Source organism: Sardina pilchardus, chromosome 4, assembly GCF_963854185.1.
Source record: "Sardina pilchardus chromosome 4, fSarPil1.1, whole genome shotgun sequence".
Taxonomy (NCBI): Eukaryota; Metazoa; Chordata; class Actinopteri; order Clupeiformes; family Clupeidae; genus Sardina; species Sardina pilchardus.
The window spans coordinates 15,865,924-15,889,119 of record NC_084997.1 but is presented as its reverse complement, the minus strand read 5'-3'; the positions used below and the strand labels follow the sequence as shown (position 1 = coordinate 15,889,119).

The 23,196-nt window shown below is 40.7% G+C and overlaps 3 protein-coding genes across 4 annotated transcripts; all 3 read left to right on the top strand.

Moving 5' to 3' along the window:
* Positions 1–1,113: 1,113 nt before the first annotated feature.
* On the top strand, positions 1,114–2,513 carry LOC134078405 (gamma-crystallin M2-like). The gene is made up of 3 exons (XM_062534340.1): positions 1,114–1,177; positions 1,908–2,150; positions 2,244–2,513. Exons 1-3 carry the CDS (start codon positions 1,142–1,144, stop codon positions 2,511–2,513), a joined length of 549 nt encoding a protein of 182 aa, XP_062390324.1. The 5' UTR covers positions 1,114–1,141.
* A 573-nt stretch (positions 2,514–3,086) lies between these two features.
* On the top strand, positions 3,087–5,635 carry LOC134078014 (E3 SUMO-protein ligase ZBED1-like). Its single transcript, XM_062533643.1, has 3 exons — positions 3,087–3,210; positions 3,481–4,104; positions 4,617–5,635. Exons 1-3 carry the CDS (start codon positions 3,087–3,089, stop codon positions 5,633–5,635), a joined length of 1,767 nt encoding a protein of 588 aa, XP_062389627.1.
* Positions 5,636–17,654: 12,019 nt separating this feature from the next.
* LOC134078406 (gamma-crystallin M3-like) lies at positions 17,655–20,059 on the top strand. 2 transcript variants are annotated; one of them, XM_062534343.1, is made up of 3 exons: positions 17,655–17,663; positions 19,445–19,687; positions 19,784–20,059. In XM_062534343.1, exons 1-3 carry the CDS (start codon positions 17,655–17,657, stop codon positions 20,057–20,059), a joined length of 528 nt encoding a protein of 175 aa, XP_062390327.1. The 2 variants fall into 2 exon arrangements, with proteins under 2 accessions (XP_062390327.1, XP_062390325.1); XM_062534341.1 differs by lacking the exon at positions 17,655–17,663 and adding an exon at positions 19,123–19,134.
* Positions 20,060–23,196: the final 3,137 nt, after the last annotated feature.

Below are 23,196 nucleotides of genomic sequence, written 5' to 3'. Positions count from 1 at the left end.
CACTCTCTGGTGCCTGCTGATGCTCAAACCAGGGCATCATCCCCCTCTTCACACATGCGCTCGCCTAGAGCCCCAGGTGTTATAAGCTGCGAGCTACCAGCAGATCCATTCAACCTTGGCAATGAAGCAATGTCATTCCTTGCCTCTGATAGTGAACACAAAGGAGCAATAGCGTAAATCTGACTTTTCCTGGGAACACCCCTTCTCGGTGCGGGTGATGATGCCGCAAAATAGCTCTGCACTATCACATGTCTCATTGCTCTGCAATGCAGGTAGCCTGGGTTAGGGAAGCAGTAGCTGGCAACCCTGCCCCACAGGGCCCATTGAACACTGGTAGGATCACGCTGGCAACAAAGCCTGCTGTGTAATGGCCTCTTTGGTGGAAAAAGTCATACATCTGTCTGGGGCAGTCATGCAAAAAATCCATTAACTGGACACCTTAAGGATTACAAAAAACTATGTTAAAAATATATATATTTCGGGTGCATGGGACCCCCCCTTCCTACTAGACCAATAGGCTAATCTGCATCAAGTTTGCTGTTATGAGTATCAGAAATTTCAGAATAGAATGTAGGCCTATACATAATTACACGTGTGTGTGTGTTTCAAATAAAGACAAGCTTTACATCTTGTTAAAAAATCATTCACATTACATGACAGGAGAGCGATAAAAAGGCGATACAATGAAAAATATGGGTACACGGGTGCCTATGCACCTATGTTATTCCATGTTTTCCCATGATTTAATGACTGACCACCAATCAAAGTACTATTTGATCATGTTTTCTTAATGTGGTATCAGAAAACTAAATATGATCAGTAAAACGAAATAAAATAAGTAAGTCTTTGGACACCCCATTATAGAACCATACAGCTCATGCTTAAGCGAGAACATTGGCTTTGAAGATTTGGTAAGTAAGAAAAGCCTGCAGAACAGGTTCAAACGGAAACGTAGAGAAAGCACTCTGCCTCTCTACAGGCCCTCTCCTTTCCATGGGCCTCTGTGCTTTGTTGCTGAGTTAGAGGTTTCGAGACAATACAGGGCACAATTTGGTTTAGTTTTGTTGAGTATAAAAGTAAGGGTTAACACTCACAGACCACCAGCACAGTTACAGCAGCCTGAGTTGAAGTAGTATCCAAAATGACTACTACCACTGGTATGATGGGTATGGGGAAGGTAAGCCAGAATTAATTTACAATCATTTACAATCCATTTCTTGTCTAGAAAAACACCTTTATCACTTGGAGGTCCGAGGCCTTTTCAGGCACTTTGAGGCAGTCAGCTATACCTTGAGATTTTTAAGTTTTTCATCTAACTAAAACATCTATGCAAAAGTGGCACATATGGGTATATTCTAGAGGTCCTCCACAATAAGAAATCACATTTTATTACAGTGTAAACACAACTATTTAAAAAACGATTTTCAAAGGTCAGAGGTCAAAGGTAAAAAACACACTATAAATATATCGAGCTAAGACTTTTGAAGTTTGAACCTTGAAAACAACGGTGTTGGCTCCATGTAAGTAAAAAGAACATTCAAAAATGTTATGTAGTTTTACTACAAATTGGAAAAAAGTCAGACTAAATGGGTCACTTAGTGAGTGTCTCTTTCAAATGCAAATGAAAGTGAATGGGCTTTTTCAATGGGCCTGCTGCAGGTGAGAGGACTGAAATCCTAGGATTTTCTTTTATTGTTTTTAAAAAGTGTCATTGATACATTCTCTTTTAAAACATATATATTTGGAAACTAGTTGATTAAAGGTTTCTAATGGTGTCACTTATGTTTCTAGGACAAAAATGTGCAGAGATTGAGATCCCCAGGGGGGGATTTAGACTCCAGAGGGTTAAATGAGGATGACGAAAGTGGCATTCTAATTTTGTTTAATTACTTCTTGTAATGTCTCAGGTCATCTTCTATGAGGACAGGAACTTCATGGGTCGCTCCTATGAGTGCATGAGTGACTGTGCTGATATGTCCTCCTACCTCGGCCGTTGCCACTCTTGCAAGGTCGAGAGAGGTTGTTTCATGGTCTACGACCGTCCCAACTTCATGGGTAACCAGCACTTGATGAGGAGGGGCGATTACTCTGACTACATGAGCATGATGGGCATGAGCGACTGCATCAGATCCTGTCGCATGATCCCCATGGTAACTTTCTTTTTTTTTTTTTACTGATGATTCATGAGGCTTGTGTAGCGAGGAGTGAACTTCTTAATAATCTTTAATATCTATACTCTACAGCACAGAGGATCTTACAGAATGAAGATCTACGAGAGGGAGAACTTTGGTGGCACCATGCACGAGATGATGGATGACTGTGACTCCATCATGGACCGTTACCGCATGTCTGACTGCATGTCCTGCAATGTTATGGATGGCCACTGGCTCATGTACGACCAGCCCCACTTCAGAGGCAGAATGATGTACATGAGGCCTGGCGAGTACAGAAGCTTCAGGAACATGAATATGAAGTGCATGAGCATGAGGCGCATCATGCATTCCTGGTTTTAAGCAAAGCTACATCTTTTGATATAATAAATCAATCAAGTATACTGACTGACTGAAAAATCTGTTTCCAATGCCTTCTTTCAACTTACTTTGGTAGGACCCTAAAAGACAGTATATTAGAAGTTCTACTCAATTTTTGATGGGATAATCAATGGGCCTCATTCATCGATAGTCCCTAACAAAGCAAACCTAGAGCCGTACAGTGAGACATTGAAACAAAGACGTAAGACGCTTGAAAATAGTTAACTTTTGGCAGAAAAAAGCAGACTGAATTCCCTGTGTAATACTAGATCTCTTGTGTGTTGCGTCAGTTTGGAGGTTAAAAAAACTTTGAAATGACAATTAAGTAGGCTTCAAATAAGCCTAGACATTTAGACACAAAGCATGCATTATGAATTCTTGCAAGTAACATTACTGCATACTAGGGCTGGGCGATTATACGATCTCGATTCGTGATCGCGATCAAATTAAGTTCGATCACGGTGATCAGCTGTGGGTATACTTTCTCGATCACGTACATAACATGCTGCAGCAAAGTGCACGGCACCGCGCTGTCTGCATTAATTGATCACGCACATGACCCGCAGCAAGTTGCACAACCATAGCAGTAAACTAGTCACATCTGCCTCCCCTGCACCTGTGCGAGCAAGTGTGAACAGAGCAGAGGGAATAAAGCTACAAGAGAACAGAATGGCCGAAGGTGAGAGCAGGGAATTTGAACATGACTTGGAAGTATCATCGGAGACAGACGCCATTGTCGATAAAAAAGGCTACTCAACGTCAGTGGTGTGGCGGTGGTTTGGATATGGCCAAGATGACACCCATCAGACGAAGCCGGTATGCAAGTTATGCCGGCGACTAGTGTCTTCTAAAACTGGCAATACAACGAACCTTTCTAATAATTTAAAAAAATACCATCCAAGTGACTACTCTGAAAGTATGCGAATGCGAGCTCTGCCTGTGCGTTCAGCAAGCAGACCTAGTACCAGCGGTGCAGCCACAGGACCAAAAGCCCAACAACAGTCAATTGTGTCCTCCTTTGCAGCCATTACGCCGTACGATAAACAGTCCAAAAGGAATAGAGCTATAACACATGCAGTCTCTTTTTGCTTAGCCAAGGATATGATGCCGCTCTCAACAGTTGAGCAAACTGGCTTTAAATATATGCTGAACGTGCTGGACCAGAGGTACGAAATCCCTGGCAGAAAATATTTTTCTCAGACTGCCATCCCACGGCTTTATGAAAAATGCCGTAGCAAGTTAGAAACCCGGCTCCAAGATGTCAAGCATTTCGCGACCACCTCTGACCTGTGGTCTAGTCGCACGTCTGAGCCCTATTTGAGTCTGACGATACACTACATTGATGAGGAGTGGGCTCTGCAAAGCACATGCCTGCAGACTGTGTATTTTCCGGACAACAACACAGCCGAAATAATTTGCCAGGGACTTGAGGATGCGCTGGAATCTTGGGGCCTTAGTGAAGACCGACAGGTGTGCATCACCACAGACAGCGGTGCAAACGTCGTCAAGGCCGTAGCTCTGAAAGGATGGACTCGCTTGCAGTGCTTCGGTCACCGGCTAAACACAGCTATTGGTAAGTAAACGAACTTTTGAAATGTATTGTATCTTTATTTTTATATTCTTTCTGATGCTATATCACAGTGTAGCAATTGTTGTTGATAGTAAAATGGTAAAAGGTAGTTTAATCATAGTGAAATGCTTGGTCTGACTCCAATGACTGTGTGCACTTTTCCAATGAAAAGTAAATAATGAAATTAATTAAATGAAAAATAATAAAATAGATCTGAAAATGATAGTTAAAGTAACCTCTCAGGAGAGGTTAGCTTGGTTAGTTTTGCATATTTTTATGATCACCCTCATGAAAACATTTGAAGCATGAAGGCTACTACTTAAATACAGTATTAGAGCCTATAATTCCACATACAGGTTAATAACAAAATAGCATTCTCATTCACTACATTATTCTTATTCACTACAAAGCACCAATTTATTATCTTGTTGTTTAAAAAAAAACGGCATTTCAAATTATTATATTGAGTATTTCATAACTGATTGAATTTTTTTTTTTCTTTCTTTCTTCTCTAGAGGGCAGTATGAAGGACCGGAGAATTGACAGGGCTGTCAGTGTTTGCAAGAAAGTGGTCAGTGCCTTTTCTTACTCGTGGAAAAAGAAAAGAGCACTAGCAACTGCTCAAAATGACCTGGAGCTCCCTAAACACAGGTTAATCACCGAATCTCCTACCAGGTGGGGTTCCCGTCATGCCATGATAGCGCGAGTACTGGAGCAGGAGAAGGCTATTGCGAAAGTGTTGTCTGCTGACAGAAAAAGCAGGCACCTCGTTCCCACATGGCAGGATGTTGAGGTATTGGAATCTGTCCACAAGGCTCTAAATCCACTTGCAGACTTCACTGACGCCCTTTCTGGTGAAGCGTATGTCAGTGTCTCATGTGTGAAACCTGTACTTCAGCTTTTCAATGAGGAAGTCTTGAAGCCAGAAGATGATGACACAGAGCTTACCAAGGACATCAAGACTGCTGTCATTACATATTTGAACGAGAAATTCAGTGATGATGCTACTGATGACCTCCTAAGCATGGCGACCCTTGTTGATCCTCGCTTTAAGACCCACTACATCCAGGCTGACAAAATAGAGGCTGTGCGGGCCAATGCCGTCTCACAGATACTGGACGAATGGAACAGCTCACAGTCCAGCTCTAGCCCTAACGTTCAATCAGAAGCATCAACTTCAGCTGCACCAGTCATCCACAAAAAGACACTTGGCAGCTTTTTCAAAAGGCCAGTTGCTACTGCTGGCCTCACAGACCACCAGGCTGTTGAGGCTGAACTGAACAGTTACTTGCAATCTGCAAATGCAGACAGTGAAAACAATCCTCTGGAATGGTGGAAGACCCACTGCACAGCATATCCCAAGGTGAGCCTTCTTGCAAAGCGGTACCTTTGCATACCTGCCACTAGCTCGCCCTCAGAGAGAGCTTTTAGCACAGGTGGCAATATTGTTACCTGCCACAGGACAGCTTTAAAGCCAGATGCTGTGGACAGACTTGTCTTTCTGGCCAAAAACCTCACAATAGATCCTGAATGATGTGCATTAGATTCAGCATAGGCCTTGCATGCACTGACTACTTTTTATATATAAATATATTTGCACTTTCTCCAGTTGGTAAAACTGTGTGTTTACATTTTTGAATACTGATCAAGGAGGTTTGCTGTCCGCTAATACAATTTGATGTGAGATGTCAGAGCTGTTTTTTTTGTCTGTTTCAATACCTGTTACCTATGAATAAGAGTTGTTGTTAAGGAATACCTACTCTATGTTAATGTTATACATACTGTGTAGTCATTGGTATTTATAGATTTAGATTTAAGATATTTGCCTGGTGTTCTGAGTGCTATGTTAATTCACAATTCTGCAGATTTTGCATGTCACTTCCCTCTAGGAAGCGCAACTGTTTGTTTACATTTTGAATATTGAGATGGAGATTTTGGTGGCTGCTAAAATAATTTGATGTGAACTGTCAGAGTTGTTTCTGTTTGTTTGACTACCCACGTTACATGTGAATACCTATGTTAAACAATATTAGTTTGCTTGGTATTCTATGCACTGTTTTTGTTCACAGTTCTGCAGATTTTACAGTTCACTCACTTGCACTTTTTTGGTTGGTTTACATTGTAAATGATCATGAAGATGTTTTGTCTGCTAAAACTACTTGAAACTACTTGTTAAAACTTTTTAAAACACTTAAAACTACTTGTTTGTTATGGCATTTTCTATATGGCTCTTGTTAAAACATGCTATTTGCTTTATTTGTTAATAAAAAAAACCTCTAATCTCTTGTTTCTTTCTGTTTTATTCCAGAAGAGAGGGGAGGGGGGGGGGATCTTCTGATAAAAAAAATCGTGATTACAAATCGAGATCGTTCAATATGGGGAAAAAAATCGTGATCACTTTTTTTGCCATATCGCCCAGCCCTACTGCATACTATAAAGTAGCCTAGCTAATCCAACATGTACAGATGGTACGGGTTGAGAATGCTCCTTTCTTTCCCGCACATCGGGACTCCCGAAGCATCGGGAAAACTGCAACCGCAAGGGGGCAACATAGACCGCCCTAATAATATGAAGGTTCGGCTCATGGAAAAACCCGAGGACACCGCGCTGGTGACAAGCGGAGAAAAGAGACATGACGCTCGGCATGTTAGATTGCAGTTGCAGAGTTTTCGAATGTTTACAGCCTACCTCACAGCTCTCTCACTCGACGTAGCCTATAACTCAGTCAGTCCAGCAGAGATGCCAGAGCAACGTTTTGGTCAGTGGAGGGGGAGAGAAATGCTCCGCATATCCGTCTCATTTAATCATTAAAATGAAAGTGATGACTGGCGAAATTAATCAAACGACGTTTCAATAAACCATTGTTGAAATGAATGAAAATGGTTTTAGAAAATCGCCTATAGGCCTATCAGAAGGAAATAGCCTTCAATTCAACCTGAAATACTCGAAAGGCAACCTTAGATTAATTCATGAATTAATTACGGTTAGCCTATAATGTTACATTTTGTAACATTGTAACAATGGATGGTCAGATATGCGATAGGGCAGTGAGGGTGATTCATTGTAACCATCGACTAGGAGGCCTAGCTCCGCAATATAAGTCTAGCAACGTATGTATCGTATGCATGTTCATGTTGATTCAGAGATAGGCATAGACTAGCCTACCATAGGCTGCTGGGCGTCAAGCTATATGACAGCATTTTATCATGTGGTGAATTAATAACTAACGTCAGTTTAACATGTCAGAACTTTTGATCGGCGTTTCAAGTCCATGGCGTGAATAAAGTATAACGATGTTAACAATCGAGCTGTGGCGCAACTGGTTGGAGCATGTGCAAGGTACGCCAGCGACCGGGGTTCGAAACCCACTCGAAGAACCCCTCCGGAACTCATCAAAACAAAAGTTGTCGTTTTATTAAAAAATTAAAGATTTTCTGTTTTGCGATTTTTTTTATGTTTGCGATGTCTGCTGAAAAGAAAAGTTAATAGCCTATGTGAATTTGTGGTTCAGCGCACACTCACGCATATTTTTACATTGACGAGTCGGGCTCAGGTGTCTGTCGAGAGAGAAGAGGGAGAGGCAGTCGTCCTCAGTGCCACATATAGGTAGGCTATAATGTAGTGAACTGGTTAGACAAGTGTGGGGGAGGGGGCATGATCGCACAAGACAATTGCTCTTCATGAAATGGATCTCACATACGGCTGTCGATTTTTAAATGTAGCCTAGGCCTACTACACCACTTGCAAAATCGGACGTGGCACATAGCCTAATTATTAGGCTACTGGATTTAATATAGCAAATCCATGGACTTTGTTCATCCTATACTGTATATACAATAAGTATAAAATCCGACAATCCAAAACGATAACGAGATCTCCCAGAAACGAAAAACAAGTTTGTTGAGTAGCCTAGTCCTTCCAACAATCTCAGCTTTTGCGTTTGATAGATAAAAGGCATCCTGTCCTGCTGTATTCCAATGAGAAAAAAAAACATCCAAGGTATAGGGTCACGGTAATGCAGAATGCATGAATCTCTCTCTCTATATATATATATATAGACCTGGCTTTTTACCAAATGGCGAACCTCGAAAATTATTTAGGATATAGAGCCGTGTCCATTACGCACTACAGTTATTTTTTAGGCTATTGTTTTATTTGAGCGTTTTTGTCTACCATGGCAAACATAGTTGAAACGTTCGCTCTAAACTTATGTATTGTTTTAAGAGAATATGCCAATGATAATGGCACTTTGTAAAAACAACAAATTCTTAGGATTTGTCCTCTCACCTGCAGCAGGCCCATTCAAAAGCCCATCCACCTCATTTGCATTTGAAAGAGCCAATCACTAAAGTGACACATTTAGTCTGGAAAAAGTAGCAGGCTAGCCTACTTTATGAGTTTTTTTGACCCCTCTAATAAATTGCCTATAGGCCTACTACGATATGGAGGAAGGGCTGCCTAACTGTTCCCCCTAAGAGTTTTTTCATAAGATAAAATGTTTACGCTATTTAAGTTTAGGATTTGGTAGACAAGACAACCTCGGAAAAGTTCTTCAGATAAACATTTTTTTATTGAATTAAAGGAAAGAAAATGTATCACCGGAGTTTCGGGGCTTGCGAAGGCATTCGTTGATCTTATCGATGCAGTCCTTGCGGCCACTTCTCCCCATCGTAGGAAACTTTCTGTTTAGTGTTGACAACACAAAGGCCTTCACGTTGTGTGGCAGTGCTTGCTTGCCCTTCGATCCATCCCAGTTGGTGGTTTTGCACCTGTCCCTGAGTTATAGTCTATATCATGGGTCTTCAACCGGGGGTCAAGGCGTTCTGCGTGAATTCATTAATCCAACGTTCTCCGCGATGTCATACCATCAAAATGAAACGATAACGATAATCTTGTGTGTTTGTGTTTCCTTGTGTAAGACAAGTTATATTTACACAAGATGCAGAGGCTATCAGGTTGAGCAAATGAAGCTTTGCCTGAATTTAGCTGAATTTATACCACCAGAGAGGGTTAAAGCGGAGCTTCTCACACTTGAATATTAATTCGCCAATGTGAATGTAACGGTAAACACAGCAACGTTGTATCTAAGACAGCGGCAATATAAACGAAAATGACAGTAGCAGTCAACGGGATAATCAACTCCGCGCCGTGCGTTTATAGGAAAATAATGCACTGCAATAATGCCTGCGGCGTCGGGACCTTATTAACACTTAAAACGTGCATTATTTTCCTAGAAACGCACAGTGCGTCGTTGATTATCCCTTACATATCCACCTTAGTTGACCCTTGTGACATTCATTCTATTATAGGGCGAGTTTATGCAACACTATGTAAAGAATTATCAGAAACGAGTTGTATAAAGCAGTTACCCCCCTGATAATAATAACTTATGTTTAGAATGTGTGCGTTCGTGTGTGTGCGTGCGCGTACGTGCATGCATGTAGGCACTAATGACTGACGGTTCAAATGATAGGCATGATTTGAGGTGTGCCAGGTGTGGGGGTCCGTGCTCAGTCTCTCTCACAGCCAAGGGGTCCTTGGGCTGAAAAAGGTTGAAGACCCCTGGTCTATATGAGTAAGCGCTTATGCTCTAACCGCATAATAAAAGAAGCACCTGCATTCCACAGCAGTGCTTATGGCAAGGCTATTAACACCTGTCACTGAGCTATGGACAAGCAGTTATGCTCGAAAATTATCATAATAACAGACACACCTAATTGTATGGCTCTAAGTTTAAACACATAAAATTAGCAAGCATTTCCTCCCGATAGCAGCAACGTTTGCTTTCTTTTTCTGTCGGTCCGCGGTTGCTTGGTCAATTGCGCAGCAAATTATCAGATCACCGGACCTAATTTCACTCCATGTCTCGCGGACCAGCAGCAGTCTCCACGTTTCGCGGCCCATAGTTTGAGAAACGCTGCATTAAAGTGTCATTTGGTTGTAGGCTATATGTTTAGCGATTTCTTTGTGTGTTTTTCATTGTAGTAGTTGAGTAGTTCATTGAGTAGTTCCTTAAAATAGTATCTGTTCAATACGGAAGAAGACTAACTATTACCTATATATTTCTTATAACGAAACGCGAAGAAAAAATACGAGGACTGACCGTCTCGTTTCTCCGCGTTTCCCCCAATACCATGGCGACAAAGAGAAATAAATATGATTTGACATTTAAGCTGATTGCTGACAAATTTGCCACACAATTCGGGAGAAGCAGCGGACAGGAGCGCCACCACAAGCAAGCACTTCTAGCCCAAATTAACATGGCAACGTTGCCTATGACTAAAGTGTCTAAGTAGGCTAGTCCTACTAATATTACATTTGATTGGTAACATGTTTGTAGCGCGCCAGTTTACCCATCCCCTACATCAAAACAGCGTAATCAATCAAAGAATCAGCTGTGTCGGCGGTAGGCGATTTTCTATAACCATTTTCATTCATTTCAACAATGGTTCATTGAAACGTCGTTTGAATAGTTTCGCCAGTCATCACCTTCATTGTAATGATTAAATGAGATTAAGGAGTCGACTATTGACGGATATGCGGTCTTCATCATTTTGAAATGCGGGATGAAACTTTCTGCCACCTGGTGGTTGTTTGGGTACATTGCCTTAGCCTCGAAAAAAATCGGCTTGACGGCCTGCGGGATCTCTTCGGGAGTCCCGCGGGAGAAGGTGCATTCTCAACCCGTACCCACTGTATCTACAGGCTACATTCTTGTCAGTTAACATCAGCATTTTGTGCACTGTATTTCAGTCAATCGTCCAATGAGTGGCCAGCGGCTTAGGCTACTTTTTCAAAGTAATTATCCACTGACATCTGGGGAAAAGGATTGCCCACCCATCATAATGTAGCCTATGAGCAGGTAATGTTCTCACTTTAATCTAAATCTGAACCAAAGATCCTTAAGGCGGAGCAAGATACGTCGTCGTAGGTCATGTCTACGGGCGCAAAACGGGGATCACTTCCTCTGCATAAAGGGGGTGTGTCATGTTTGTCATGTCCATAGACTTCAATGGAACAGCTCTGCATAATAGGCCAGTCAATCTAGCGTTTGACCCATAACTAATTGCAATAGTAATCATTCCAAGTTTTTTGTGATCCCTAGGTATATCTACAGTAATTAACATACTAAAAATCTACCGATTTATATTTAGTGTAACTAAATATGCCATTGGGATTTACTACAGGTGAAATGGGTACAATTTTAAACTATAGATATCAACTTGAAACTTTCACAGTCGTTTACTCACATTAAGGTAAAGATTTTTTGTATTGCAAGTTTTCTGAAATGTGATGTTTAGATATGCAAATGAGACCAGTTTTACTTAAATATGCAATAATTTGCATATATTTTTAGAGCACTAAATCTGAACAATAGGTACAGTCAGCTTCAAAATAATTGCTGCATTTTGCTTATATATTGGTTCCCTATTCCCTTTGCAAAGGGAATATTAGATATCGCTTCACATCACCTCAGAAATGAGGATATCAAGTCAAGTCAAAATCAATGTGTTTCAATGGAAGTACATTATAGAACAAATGATTGTCAATGATATGGTATGATGAAGTATCTCAATGCATCCCAAGTCACTTGATATGTTGTCTAAAGGTCAATATCTTCCTTATGTGACTTGGGATGCATTGAGATACTTCCATCATGCCATATCATTGACAATCATTTGTTCTATAATGTACTTCCATTGAAACGCACTGATTTTGACTTGACTTGATATCCTCATTTCTGAGGTGATATGAAGTGATATCTAATAATAATGTAATGTGCAATTAACATAAGCCTAGCCTAACCTAACCTTACCTGGCCAAATGTTTAGCTTACCTTCAGCCTACATCAGTTTGTTTTAACCCACTTCACCTCTAGATGAAAACAATCCAGAATTGTCTTCAAAACATTTAGGAACTAGAAAAGCACTCAGAGAGCGCAGCTACCTCCGCCTGCCTTCTTCTTCCTAGGTTGTCATACATTTGAACCTAAACTTTTCAGATCACCACCACGTGGCCATACCATGCCATTACACCACTAAGCTAAATACATAAACGGCTCCGGTATCCCAACGGAATTATGGATCGCTCCCAAAATGTAATTGTTTCTTCCTTGGGTCATGCCTGACATTCGCTAAAAATGTCAGCGAAAACCGTCCTTCACTTTTTGAGCTATCTTGCTAACAGACAGACAGACAGACAGACAGACAGACGCCGGTCCGCGATGAAAAGATATACCTCCTTGGCGTCCATGTAAGCAAATTAGTGCTTGTTCTCTGAATTCGTTCTTGATGACGATTGACCATAGTTTCAAAATTTCTTAAATCTGTTCTTAAAGCAATAGTTCGGAATTTTGGACATAGGACCTCATTTCCAACTCAGTCTGGGTGATATAGGTCGGTGAAGACCATTTTCAGTGAATTTCTGCCCTTCCTAAGAGTTGCAGCGTTCATCCCGTGCTAATCTGGTGCCAAGATAGCGCAAGTCAACGGTAACATCCAGCCTGCCACTGAAAATACTCCACAGAACACCCGAAACAAATACATTTTAACGTCAGACTATCGATGCACATGCCTAGTGTTGATAGAACCATGTTAGAAATAAAACGAACTTTGCATCGCATTGCAATAGCCTACTTTGTTCCCTGTATGGCAGTGGCGGATTGATATTGAGAAACTAGTCCCTCAAAATGTAATAAATCATTGAGTTGCAAGGTTAGTTTTATTTCTAAAATTATTCTATCAACACGGACATGTATATCGATAGTCCGACGATTTAATTGACTTGTCTCGGGTGTGCGGTGGAGTGAGTAAGACTGTTGCTGATGTCAGACTGATGTTACCGTAGAAATATGTTAGCTCAAAACCAGCGTTAGCAAAGGGGGACGCTGCAACTGAAGGAAGGGGCTAAACGCGATAAAAAACGGTCTCCACCAACCTATATCACCTCGGTAAAGTTGGAAATGAGGTCCTATGTCCAAAATTCCGAACTATTCCTTTAAGAAAGGTTCAAAGAAAACTGTCAAATTGCCGTGTTCTTAAACTGCAAAATCATGTTTTTACATTGTTTATATTATCTTCCAAAGCTCACCGTCTGAGGTGACTAACAATCTGATTGACCACTGGCAATGAAATTCCCTCCTCATTTGCATAATAGGCTAATCAACTATTAATTTTCGTAAATTAAGTAAATTTTTTCATTCACTTAATTTATCATTTAACATCAGCTTCGCAGCAACAGAATTGAATAAACCACAGAACTTCACTTTGCTGGCATGTATCTGTGCCATTACTGTATTGCTATGTCATCTAAATTAGGGTATTCAAGCAAAAATAATCTAATTAAGTATATACTCTGATTAATTCATCTAAATGAATTAAGCATCAATTTTTGCTATTAACATATTATAGGGTATCTAAGTGGTTTTCATATCCATTAAATAGAACCAACGTTCTATGTTTACCGTAAGGGGAAACAAGCAGGGGAAAATGAACAAAACATTGTTTAATCATTATTACATTGCATGTCAATGCAATGTACTGTTATCCCTGTTCTTCTTATCGGGATTATTCTTCTTCCGACCAAAATCAACGATTTATAACACTAAAACCACTGAACCGTTTGACATCATTCAAGCACTCCTACAAAGATCTTGTAACGGAGATTTGACAATTGTATTTTTGACATTTGTGAACTTCATACTTTTTGAGATATTTACGATAAAAGAGTTTAAAATTCCCATAGAGTTTACATTGAGACCCTTCGGCGGCAAAGATTAACTGTTACGTCAGTGCTCAGCTGTCAGTAATCAAGGATCTTTGCTGCGCTAAACCAGGCTAAACTTGAATGTTATGTCTACTCAATAGCCTAGCTGCTAGGCTACTCATTAAGCTGTAACAGCTATGAAAGCATTCTGTAAACCAGGACGTTATCGTCTTGTCTCCTGGGCTACTCCTTTGATTTGTTCATAATCGTTACAGTGACCGGTTTGCTCTCGGTAACGTTATCAACAGCTAAAGACAATCTAACCTAACGTCAACGTAAATGCAACACTGTATCCTACTGTAAGCTAACGTTACATTTGCTAGATATCCTACCTGTTGCTGCATCATCGTTGATTGGCGTTGTTTGAGATTGTATTCCGTATTCCAATGGTGTTTAAGTCTATGTAGCTTATGGCCTACTTTTAACCTGCATTAGTGTAGATATGAAGGCTATAAGCTATCCTACCAGTCGTTTCACTGTAGGCTACTAAAGTGTCAGCTCTTGCAACTCGTTTGAAGTTGGCAACTTCATTTCAGTCTTTTAAATTCTAATAAATGAAGAGTTATTTTCCATAATAGCCTATATCCACAATTTTGATGCATTTTCATAAATCACTTTTTAAATGTGACTTTCCAAGTAATTTCAGTGGGATTGTGATTGGGTTATTGTTATTTATCTATTCTTCTGTGATAGCCTAGTCTTTTTAACTATAGGCCTAATACAATGTTTTACACAGTCAGCAACCTTTTTGCATTTACATGCAATGGTAATTCCTTCCATGGAATTACATTTTCTAGTTATTTTTTATTATCAAACCAACCAGGAAGTAAACCAAAATGACTAAGATACATTTGTATGGAAGCAATTTCCTGTCCATCCATGGATGGGTAGATAAACTAGATCAGCAACAGAGCCATCTGTCCATATGTAACCTGCGTTGTGTGGAACCACCGCGGTCCAGCCCTGCACACGCCCGGACTCGAACCCGCGAGACAGCAGCACCTCGGATCGGGAGTCGAGCGCGCTAACAATCCAGCTAAAAGCCCAGGCTACTAGCTTTCATGCCAGCAGCGCTCTTGAAGTGTCGGGGAGTGAGGTTTACTAATGTTCCACCGCATAGCTAACCAGCTAGCACCCATTACACTCACCCCCCTAAACCTCACTCCCGATCCGGGTCACGGCACCAATGTAACCTGCGTTGTGTGGAACCACCGCGGTCCAGCCCTGCACACGCCCGGACTCGAACCCGCGAGACAGCAGCACCTCGGATCGGGAGTCGAGCGCGCCAACAATCCAGCTAAAAGCCCAGGCTACTAGCTTTCATGCCAGCAGCGCTCTTGAAGTGTCGGGGAGTGAGGTTTACTAACGTTCCACCGCATAGCTAACCAGCTAGCACCCGTTACACATACACCTTAATCCTCCCACTGACTTGCATTATCGAAAGTCGTGTCAACATGACTTTGAGGAGGCATATCTCTCTCTGACTGTGTTGTATGTAATTGTAGTACATTTTTTTAATTAGTAAAAATAAAGTGAAATAAAAAAAACTAATATTTTGATGTTCTTTGCTCATGTTTGTGTATAGTTAATATGGCAATAATTTAATCAAATTGCTTAGGTTTTACTGAAAAAGGATAAGATATTAAGTATTGCACTTCCCTGAGACCTCTATAAAGTCATTAAAACATAGTTATCATAGCATTGTAAGCCTAAGTAGGCTTGTTCTTAAAGACCCTCTTAGGAACGTCTTAAGAGTTTTGGACCATTTCCCAAAAACATTGACTTCGGTCACACGCACAGCGAATTCCAAATGAAGTCAATATTCTGGTTAAAACAAGATCAGGAATAATCCATTTATATGTGTGGAAGAGTATTGTGTTCCCAGAATATTCTCATATACATAGTGATCGCTTTATTCCGGTTAGATGACCAACGTAATTGACATACTTACCTTGTTTTGGTTGCGTCATGACATTAATTTATGAATTAAGTTGTCTCATAACAAGTAGTAGGCCTAGTCGTTGATTTCTAACAAACTCAGCCTATACACGGGAAAATAAAAGTGAATTTATTAATCATATTCTGCAGTCTTGGGATGCTTAAATAGCCAAAACACCTGCCAGTTGGACATACGCACATGCGAAAACCCATTCCGGTAATGAGCACTTCCCGATTACGGTGTATACATGACCACGAATTCCGTTTAATTCAGGAATAAACCAGGGAGTTCATTCATTTTTTTAATAAACCGGAATACGGGCAAATTCGGAATGAATAAAGAGTTTACATGACTCGTGCACAAACCGAATATTGCTAATTTTCCGGTAAACAGGAATATAGCTTCCGGTTTGACGCATGCCGGAGGTCTGGGATCACTCTGTTGAAATCCTGATAAAATAATTTTTCTATCCGTCTGATATACAAATATTTGTGTAAACGCTACCTAATTCTGAACATGAAGAAGGCGACTAAAAAACAAACTCAACTGGCGGATCAACACATTGTGAAAGTAATTCAGGACGATGTTGCTAAGCCAGCTGGACCTGCGGATTCTGAAGCTAGTATGACCCACACCGTTAACGCTGCCTGATATGAAAAGACTGCTGACATCAATGGAAGAACGCATCGTTGCCAAACTCTCTGCTCAACTTTCTGCTGACCAAGAGATTATTGACCAACATCATGAAACCATTAAGCAACTGGAAGTCTCACTCAAAGATACGCAGACGAGACTCGAGAGATTCCAAAGTTGCAGCTCTTTCCAGCGATAACGAAGCACTGAAAGCTAAAATAGATGATATGGAAAATCGATCCAGGCGCAATAACATCCGTATAATAGGTCTGCCTGAGAAAGTCGAAGGATCACAGCCCACTGCTTTCATCGACTCACTGCTGAGGGAGACCTTTGGAAGTGAAACTTTCCCTACATCTACAATCACTGACAGGGCTCATCGGACGGCGATGGCTAGAAAGAATCCAATCAACTCGAGATCACGGCCATTCCTCGTACGCACTATCACTATCACTATCAGACCTACACTGTCCACAATCCATTCTGAAGTTGGCAAGAGAGGCAAGCTCTTTATCCTTTCGCGTATCGGAGATTCATTTTCCCCCGGATTTTAGTGCCGATGTTTCAAAGAAGAGGGCTGCATTTGTTCCAGTTAAGGCTCAGCTAAAAAACACCGGCCTCCCATACAGAAGAATTAGAATTTTGCAAAGACTGTAGGTCACTATTAACAAGACTGCTACTAGATTCCTTCTAATTATTTCCATCGCGCATCAACAGGAACTCATAAACAATAGCCTACTCATATCAAAGTATTTTTTTCGCGTTTCAGCAGCATTCACGTAGAATAATTAGACTAATAATTCATAAGAAATTAAATAACAAATAATCATACAGGCTACAGCTGTCGCCTACTTTGCCCCTTCCTGTTTGGTGTTGGAGCGAGGTCACTATTGGTTTTTAATGTTCACGTCACTATTTGCATGAGCCACGACTGAAAAGACTGTTGATATTGTCGTAACGGCAAAACTAGAAAAAGACTGACTTCGACGGACTTAAAACCGCTAAGATTGGCACCTTACACTAAACGATTTAGTTGACGGGAGTGCGCCTCGATTCCAGTACAACTCCCATGATTTCCTCCCGATTTTGGAAATTCAGTCGCAGACTGTTAAAACAGACCAAAATCGTACAATTTAAGCCAGCCTTTAGGGTGCCTGGTGGTCCTGGTACCTATGGAACGGAAACTGCGGCCTCAAGGAAACCAACTGCAGAGTGAATGGGCCGAGTGGGAGGGGGTCAGACACAATCCGGCTGGCTCACTTTCTAATTCTAGCATCATGCAGGATGCTTACAGGAGCCTCTTGGCAGTCTGCACAATGCCGCAGGCTACTACAGTCTGTGTATTGTTGCAGAAGTGGATGATGGAATCCAAACATTTGTGTGGACAGCTCTTCATCGGATCATTTTAAGTGCAGTGCATGGGAATTCACGCTACTAGCAACGCAAGGAGTAATTCATCTGAAGTCTATCATTGACATGCTTTATTAGAACACCAAATCCTACTCTGCAACTGAAATCCCAGATCCATTTAACACATGCATAATGTGCTGTACTGTGTTTTATTTGGGGGGGGGGTGTGTGTGTGTGTGTGTGTGTGTGTGTGTGTGTCTGTGTATCAGAGGAGGCTCATCCATTGAGGAAAAGGAGGACAATACTCCTTAAAATGTTCAGGGAAATTAAAATAATAAAATATACATTTAACCAACTCACGTATTAAAACACACCTTCCTCCGCTACTTCTAAAACCACCAGTTGCCACTGATATATCTAGATGAAACAAATCGAGAATGATTCAAGGTAACACTTACTAATACTGACTTTCCTGTCAATTTAACTTTAACTTTCAAGTTCTGGTTCTTTGTAAAAAAATAACAGCAATGACAGATCTAGATAGTGTGATAAAGTCAACATTTTACCTGCATTTAATCTTTTAGGATTTCTGAGTGAATTTCCATAGCCTACCAGTTAAGTTTGATGTCACAGCCTAACATGATTCTAAGAATCAGGTATATTTTCAGACGCATAAGTGCTTTACTGTGTATTATTTAAGATTAATGGCAGATGATTATTAAAATGACACAAAATCCAAGGAGTGGCCTTGAATAGCTTAACTGAAAATAAGCTTTAGCGTCAAAAGGTGTGTGCTTTCATAAATTCACAATTTAAAGACTCTAAACCTAATCTCAACATGCTTGAGCAAATAAGCATTTCCACTGCTACAAATTATTAGGTCAAAAGGTGATCAGCATTTCTTTGTTGGGTGGATAGATGGGTAGATCAATTCATGTCAGATATGAATTACAATTGACAAGTCAATACAAATGTCTATGCTTACTGTACCTGTCACTATGATCAAATACACTATAATCAACGTCCAGCCTCAAGGCTACAAAACAATATTTAGTCTCAGAGTATGTCTTTGTACAGATTTTATGTGTTATGGGGGAAACGGTGTGTCTTCTCTAAAATGGTGTTTAGAGCAGAAAATTCTCTTTTACTCCGTCACAGGGCATGGAATAATAACCCTTTCTTGTCTATAGTGACAAACAGTAGGATTTACTATAGCATGCAGCTGACTAAGGCCTTTGATACAATGGGACCATCAATTCTCTGGGTGTCACATTAGGTATAAAACAGACCGCAGCCCCATAATCGGTACAGTCACGCTCAGAATAACCGCAACCATGCACGGAAAGGTGAGTTGAGGACCCAGGGATGAAATAGTAGTCTTTTTGCAAATTATTCTTATGCTTTATACATTTATACATATACTGTACATACATTCTATTGTACTTTATTTTACATTAGTTAAACTAAATCCAGTGGTAGGATACTTTCAATTGCAGCCATTGATCAGAAAAAAAGAATCAGTTAAAATCAGTTAAAATGCACTGTAAAAACACTCGCTACTCTCACAGCAATTCAGGCTATGTTTAACATTTATACTCATTATATATTATTCATTTATATTATCCATATTCAAGAGAGATATTTTGTCTTGTTCAGATCATCTTCTACGAGGACAGGAACTTCCAGGGTCGCTCCTATGAGACCACCACTGACTGTCCCGACATGTCCTCCTTCCTCAGCCGCTGCCACTCCTGCAGGGTGGAGAGCGGTTGCTTCATGGTCTACGACCGCCCCAACTTCATGGGTAACCAGTACTTCATGAGGAGGGGCGAGTACTCCGACTACCAGCGCATGATGGGCATGAGCGACTGCATCAGGTCCTGCCGCAACATCCCCATGGTAATCTTTTAAAACAATCTATTTCCAATCATTTCCATCTACCATGATAAAAGTAGTACATCCTTAATGTAATACAACTACTCATCTCCAAAACAGCACAAAGGACAGTACAGAATGAGGATCTACGAGAGGGAGAACTTCGGTGGTCAGATGATGGAGCTGAATGATGACTGTGACTCCATCATGGACCGTTACCGTATGTCTGACTGCCAGTCCTGCAATGTTATGGATGGCCACTGGCTCATGTATGAGCAGCCCCACTTCAGAGGCAGAATGATGTACATGAGGCCTGGCGAGTACAGAAGCTTCAGGGAGATGGGAATGAACAACATGAGGTTCATGAGCATGAGGCGCATCATGGATTCCTGTTAGGCACGGCATGTTTGCTAAAGCTGATGTGCGTCAATAAAATATTTCACCCTTGTAGAAGCATGGCATCTTTTTTATTAATTATTATGATATTAACATATATTAATTATTTTTATATTTATTATTATTATTATTATCATTATTATATTATTTTTTAAATGATAATGTAGAGGTAAAACATCCACTGTAATATATCAACATATCAAAAACACTGGTTTTGCTGTATTATAATCCCACATTTTAAGTTTCTTCAATAACTATTGTGCTCTGAAATCTCTATGCCATCAAGAATCTGTAAAACTGAGAGGACTCTGATCACACTGATCTACCCTCCAGTTCCTGAGAGTGACAAATGAAACATTGATAGTTTCAGTTGCTTCAACAAAACAACACTACTACACTGGCCAATCATACAACCTGGTGAAATCCATATGCTCGGTATACTCTACATGTAATGACACTACATCGGTCAATCACATCTCATTTCATATAATGTTCTATGGCTACGTTACAGACAGATAAAAGTAGAAAATCCACGCACATCCTAATTAAGCCTGGGTGCATGATCCTCAAAAAGCCGTTAGCTATACAAAAAAGATTTTAAAAAGTCTGCACACCAGATAAGCCTATATCATAAGCCTGAGGAAGAGCTAGCTGCTCGAAACGTTGCTTCATTAAAATACCACTGGGAGCTATACTGGTGTGCGGACTTTTTATCTTTTTTACATTACACACAGAGCCACTAGGTAAGTGCAGCAATTAGTACTACTCCCACAGAATAGAGTAACAGCTGATGCAGAGCCAAGGGAAGGACAAACAGGATAGTCAAGATAAGGAAGAAGGTAGCGGTGTGTGATTAAGCATGAAGGGAGGAAGTAGGGAGAGTTGGGTCTTCAGGAGGCTCTTCAATTGCCAGATTGGGTTGACTGAAATCCGCCCAATCACCCCGGCGCCTTCAGCAAAAAACCGCCCGATGACGTTTTTCTCATAGAGAACCATTGAACTCAAAATGTTATTTACCCGCCGACAGCTTATTTCCCCCCGCCGAACGATATTAAAGAAGCCCAATTGGGCGGGCACCAGCCCAATCTGGCAACACTGCCTTCAATATAAAGAGGGATGCCCCTGCTCCACCAACAGGGAACAGATGAGAAAACTTCTGGCAGAGCCAGGCGCCATTCATTGGAGGAGTACAACAGATGGGAGGTGTCAAATGCCTGTGTGAGGGCATTCAAGTATAAGAGTGAAGTCTTACTACTTTGTAGTCAAGCATTGACAGGCTAACATGAGTCAATTTTGGGTTGATTGAAAACCAGTTCAATCAACCCAAATCAATCCAATTCTGGATAATTTGAAAGGGTTTCACGGTGCAGGTCGAGAGACATGCCAGAAGGCCGTTACAGTCGTTGAGTCACGAGTAGGGTTGCAAAGGGCCGGAAAATTTCCGGTAAATTTCCAGAAACTTTCTGGAAATTTCCCATGGGAAGTTAAGCTGGGGAATTTTGGAAATATTCAAAATTGGAAACTTTTATGGAATTACAGGAAATTAGGGAATTAATCGGAATTTACGGGAATTTTGTTTTTTACTAGCAGTTTACATTAGCTAGCCAAGACTGCCGTGAACACTGACTTAACTCGACTTGTTACAAAAATGTTTAATGAATTTATTTTAATCCTCGGTTGGCCAAAAAATGCCGATATTACATATATGTATGACCCTAAACCTCACAGATTGTGATTATTTTAAAAGTGCCAAGCTAAATCAGACCAGTAATATGACCATATGATTATTAACCATCCCATTAGAGCTTATGCAAAATTACGTTCTTCCATTTACATGAGGACAACAGTGATGACACGCCAAGAACTGGGCGACTCTGTTCGCAAACTTCCCCCAGTTTCGCACCAGTTAATCCCACATGAGATAACGTTTGCAATGACGTTTTCACCGGGAAAATTAGGTTTCCTATATGTCTAGTAGCCTATGTTGATTGTTGTGTGCATGTAATTGGCCTGTGTGCAGGGTAGAAATTCAACTGAATTTGCATTAAATCAGGTTGTTTTAACTAACATTATGCTGAAAGATGGGTTTTTTCCAACTACATTAAGGTCTCTATTATACACTAACTTGCCAGATACAATATTTCCAGTTTATTCCCATTTATTCCCGTTAATTCCCGTATATTCCCGTTAATTCCCATGGAAAGTTTCCAACTTTGAAAATTCCCGGAATTTTGCAACCCTAGTCACGAGATGACCATGGTATGATTCAGGAGTTGAGTATCATATTGAGTCAGGTACTGCCAGGGTATCCATAAGGCTTGACTAATGCAGTTAAAACTAGGCTCTTAACTCCCGGAAGAAGGCATGTAGCCTAAACGCTGTCAGAGTTTTTAGAAGGTTAATATGACCAAGCCATAACAATAAAGGCTTTTTAAACTTTTCCAATCGAGAGTGCCTTGGAGTTTCTTTGTTTGAAGGCTTGACTAATGCTGAGAAAATGTTCCAATCAGTACCATGTTCGTCTGTTGACTTTCATATGTATATCATATTACAAGGGCCATAGTCCCTGGAGCAACTTGGGGTTAAGTGTCTTGCTCAAGGGCACAATGATAGAAGCTGGGAATTGAATCCACAGCCTTTCTGGCTACTGCATGCTAGCCCAGCTCCTTTACCACTATGTTAGGCACTCCGCTTCACGTTGTGCCTAACAACGCCCCTTAGCTGTTTGATTATACAGTATAACCCACAGCCTCTCGGGGCTTATTGCTTAAGTATTTCCCACATCAACTGCAATGTTTCTCAGTTTTCACCCACGGTCACAATACTTGCATTTTCTTCCATATTTCAGTCTAAAGACAAATTCACATGAACGCCGCAATAACATCCAGTCAAGGTCCTTATATCCTTCCCGTCATCATCTACTCTGGACACACATAGCACATAGGATAGCAAACAACTTAATGTTTGGTTGTGCTAGCTCATCCCTTTGGCTAAAATCACACAACTCTGCTACAGGATGTCATATATGGGCATTGATACAAGATATACCTGTATAGCCCAATGTACTTACTAAATGTAACCGTAGCGGACTGTTACATTATTATATTTATTATGTTATTTCTAAATATTTTTTATCC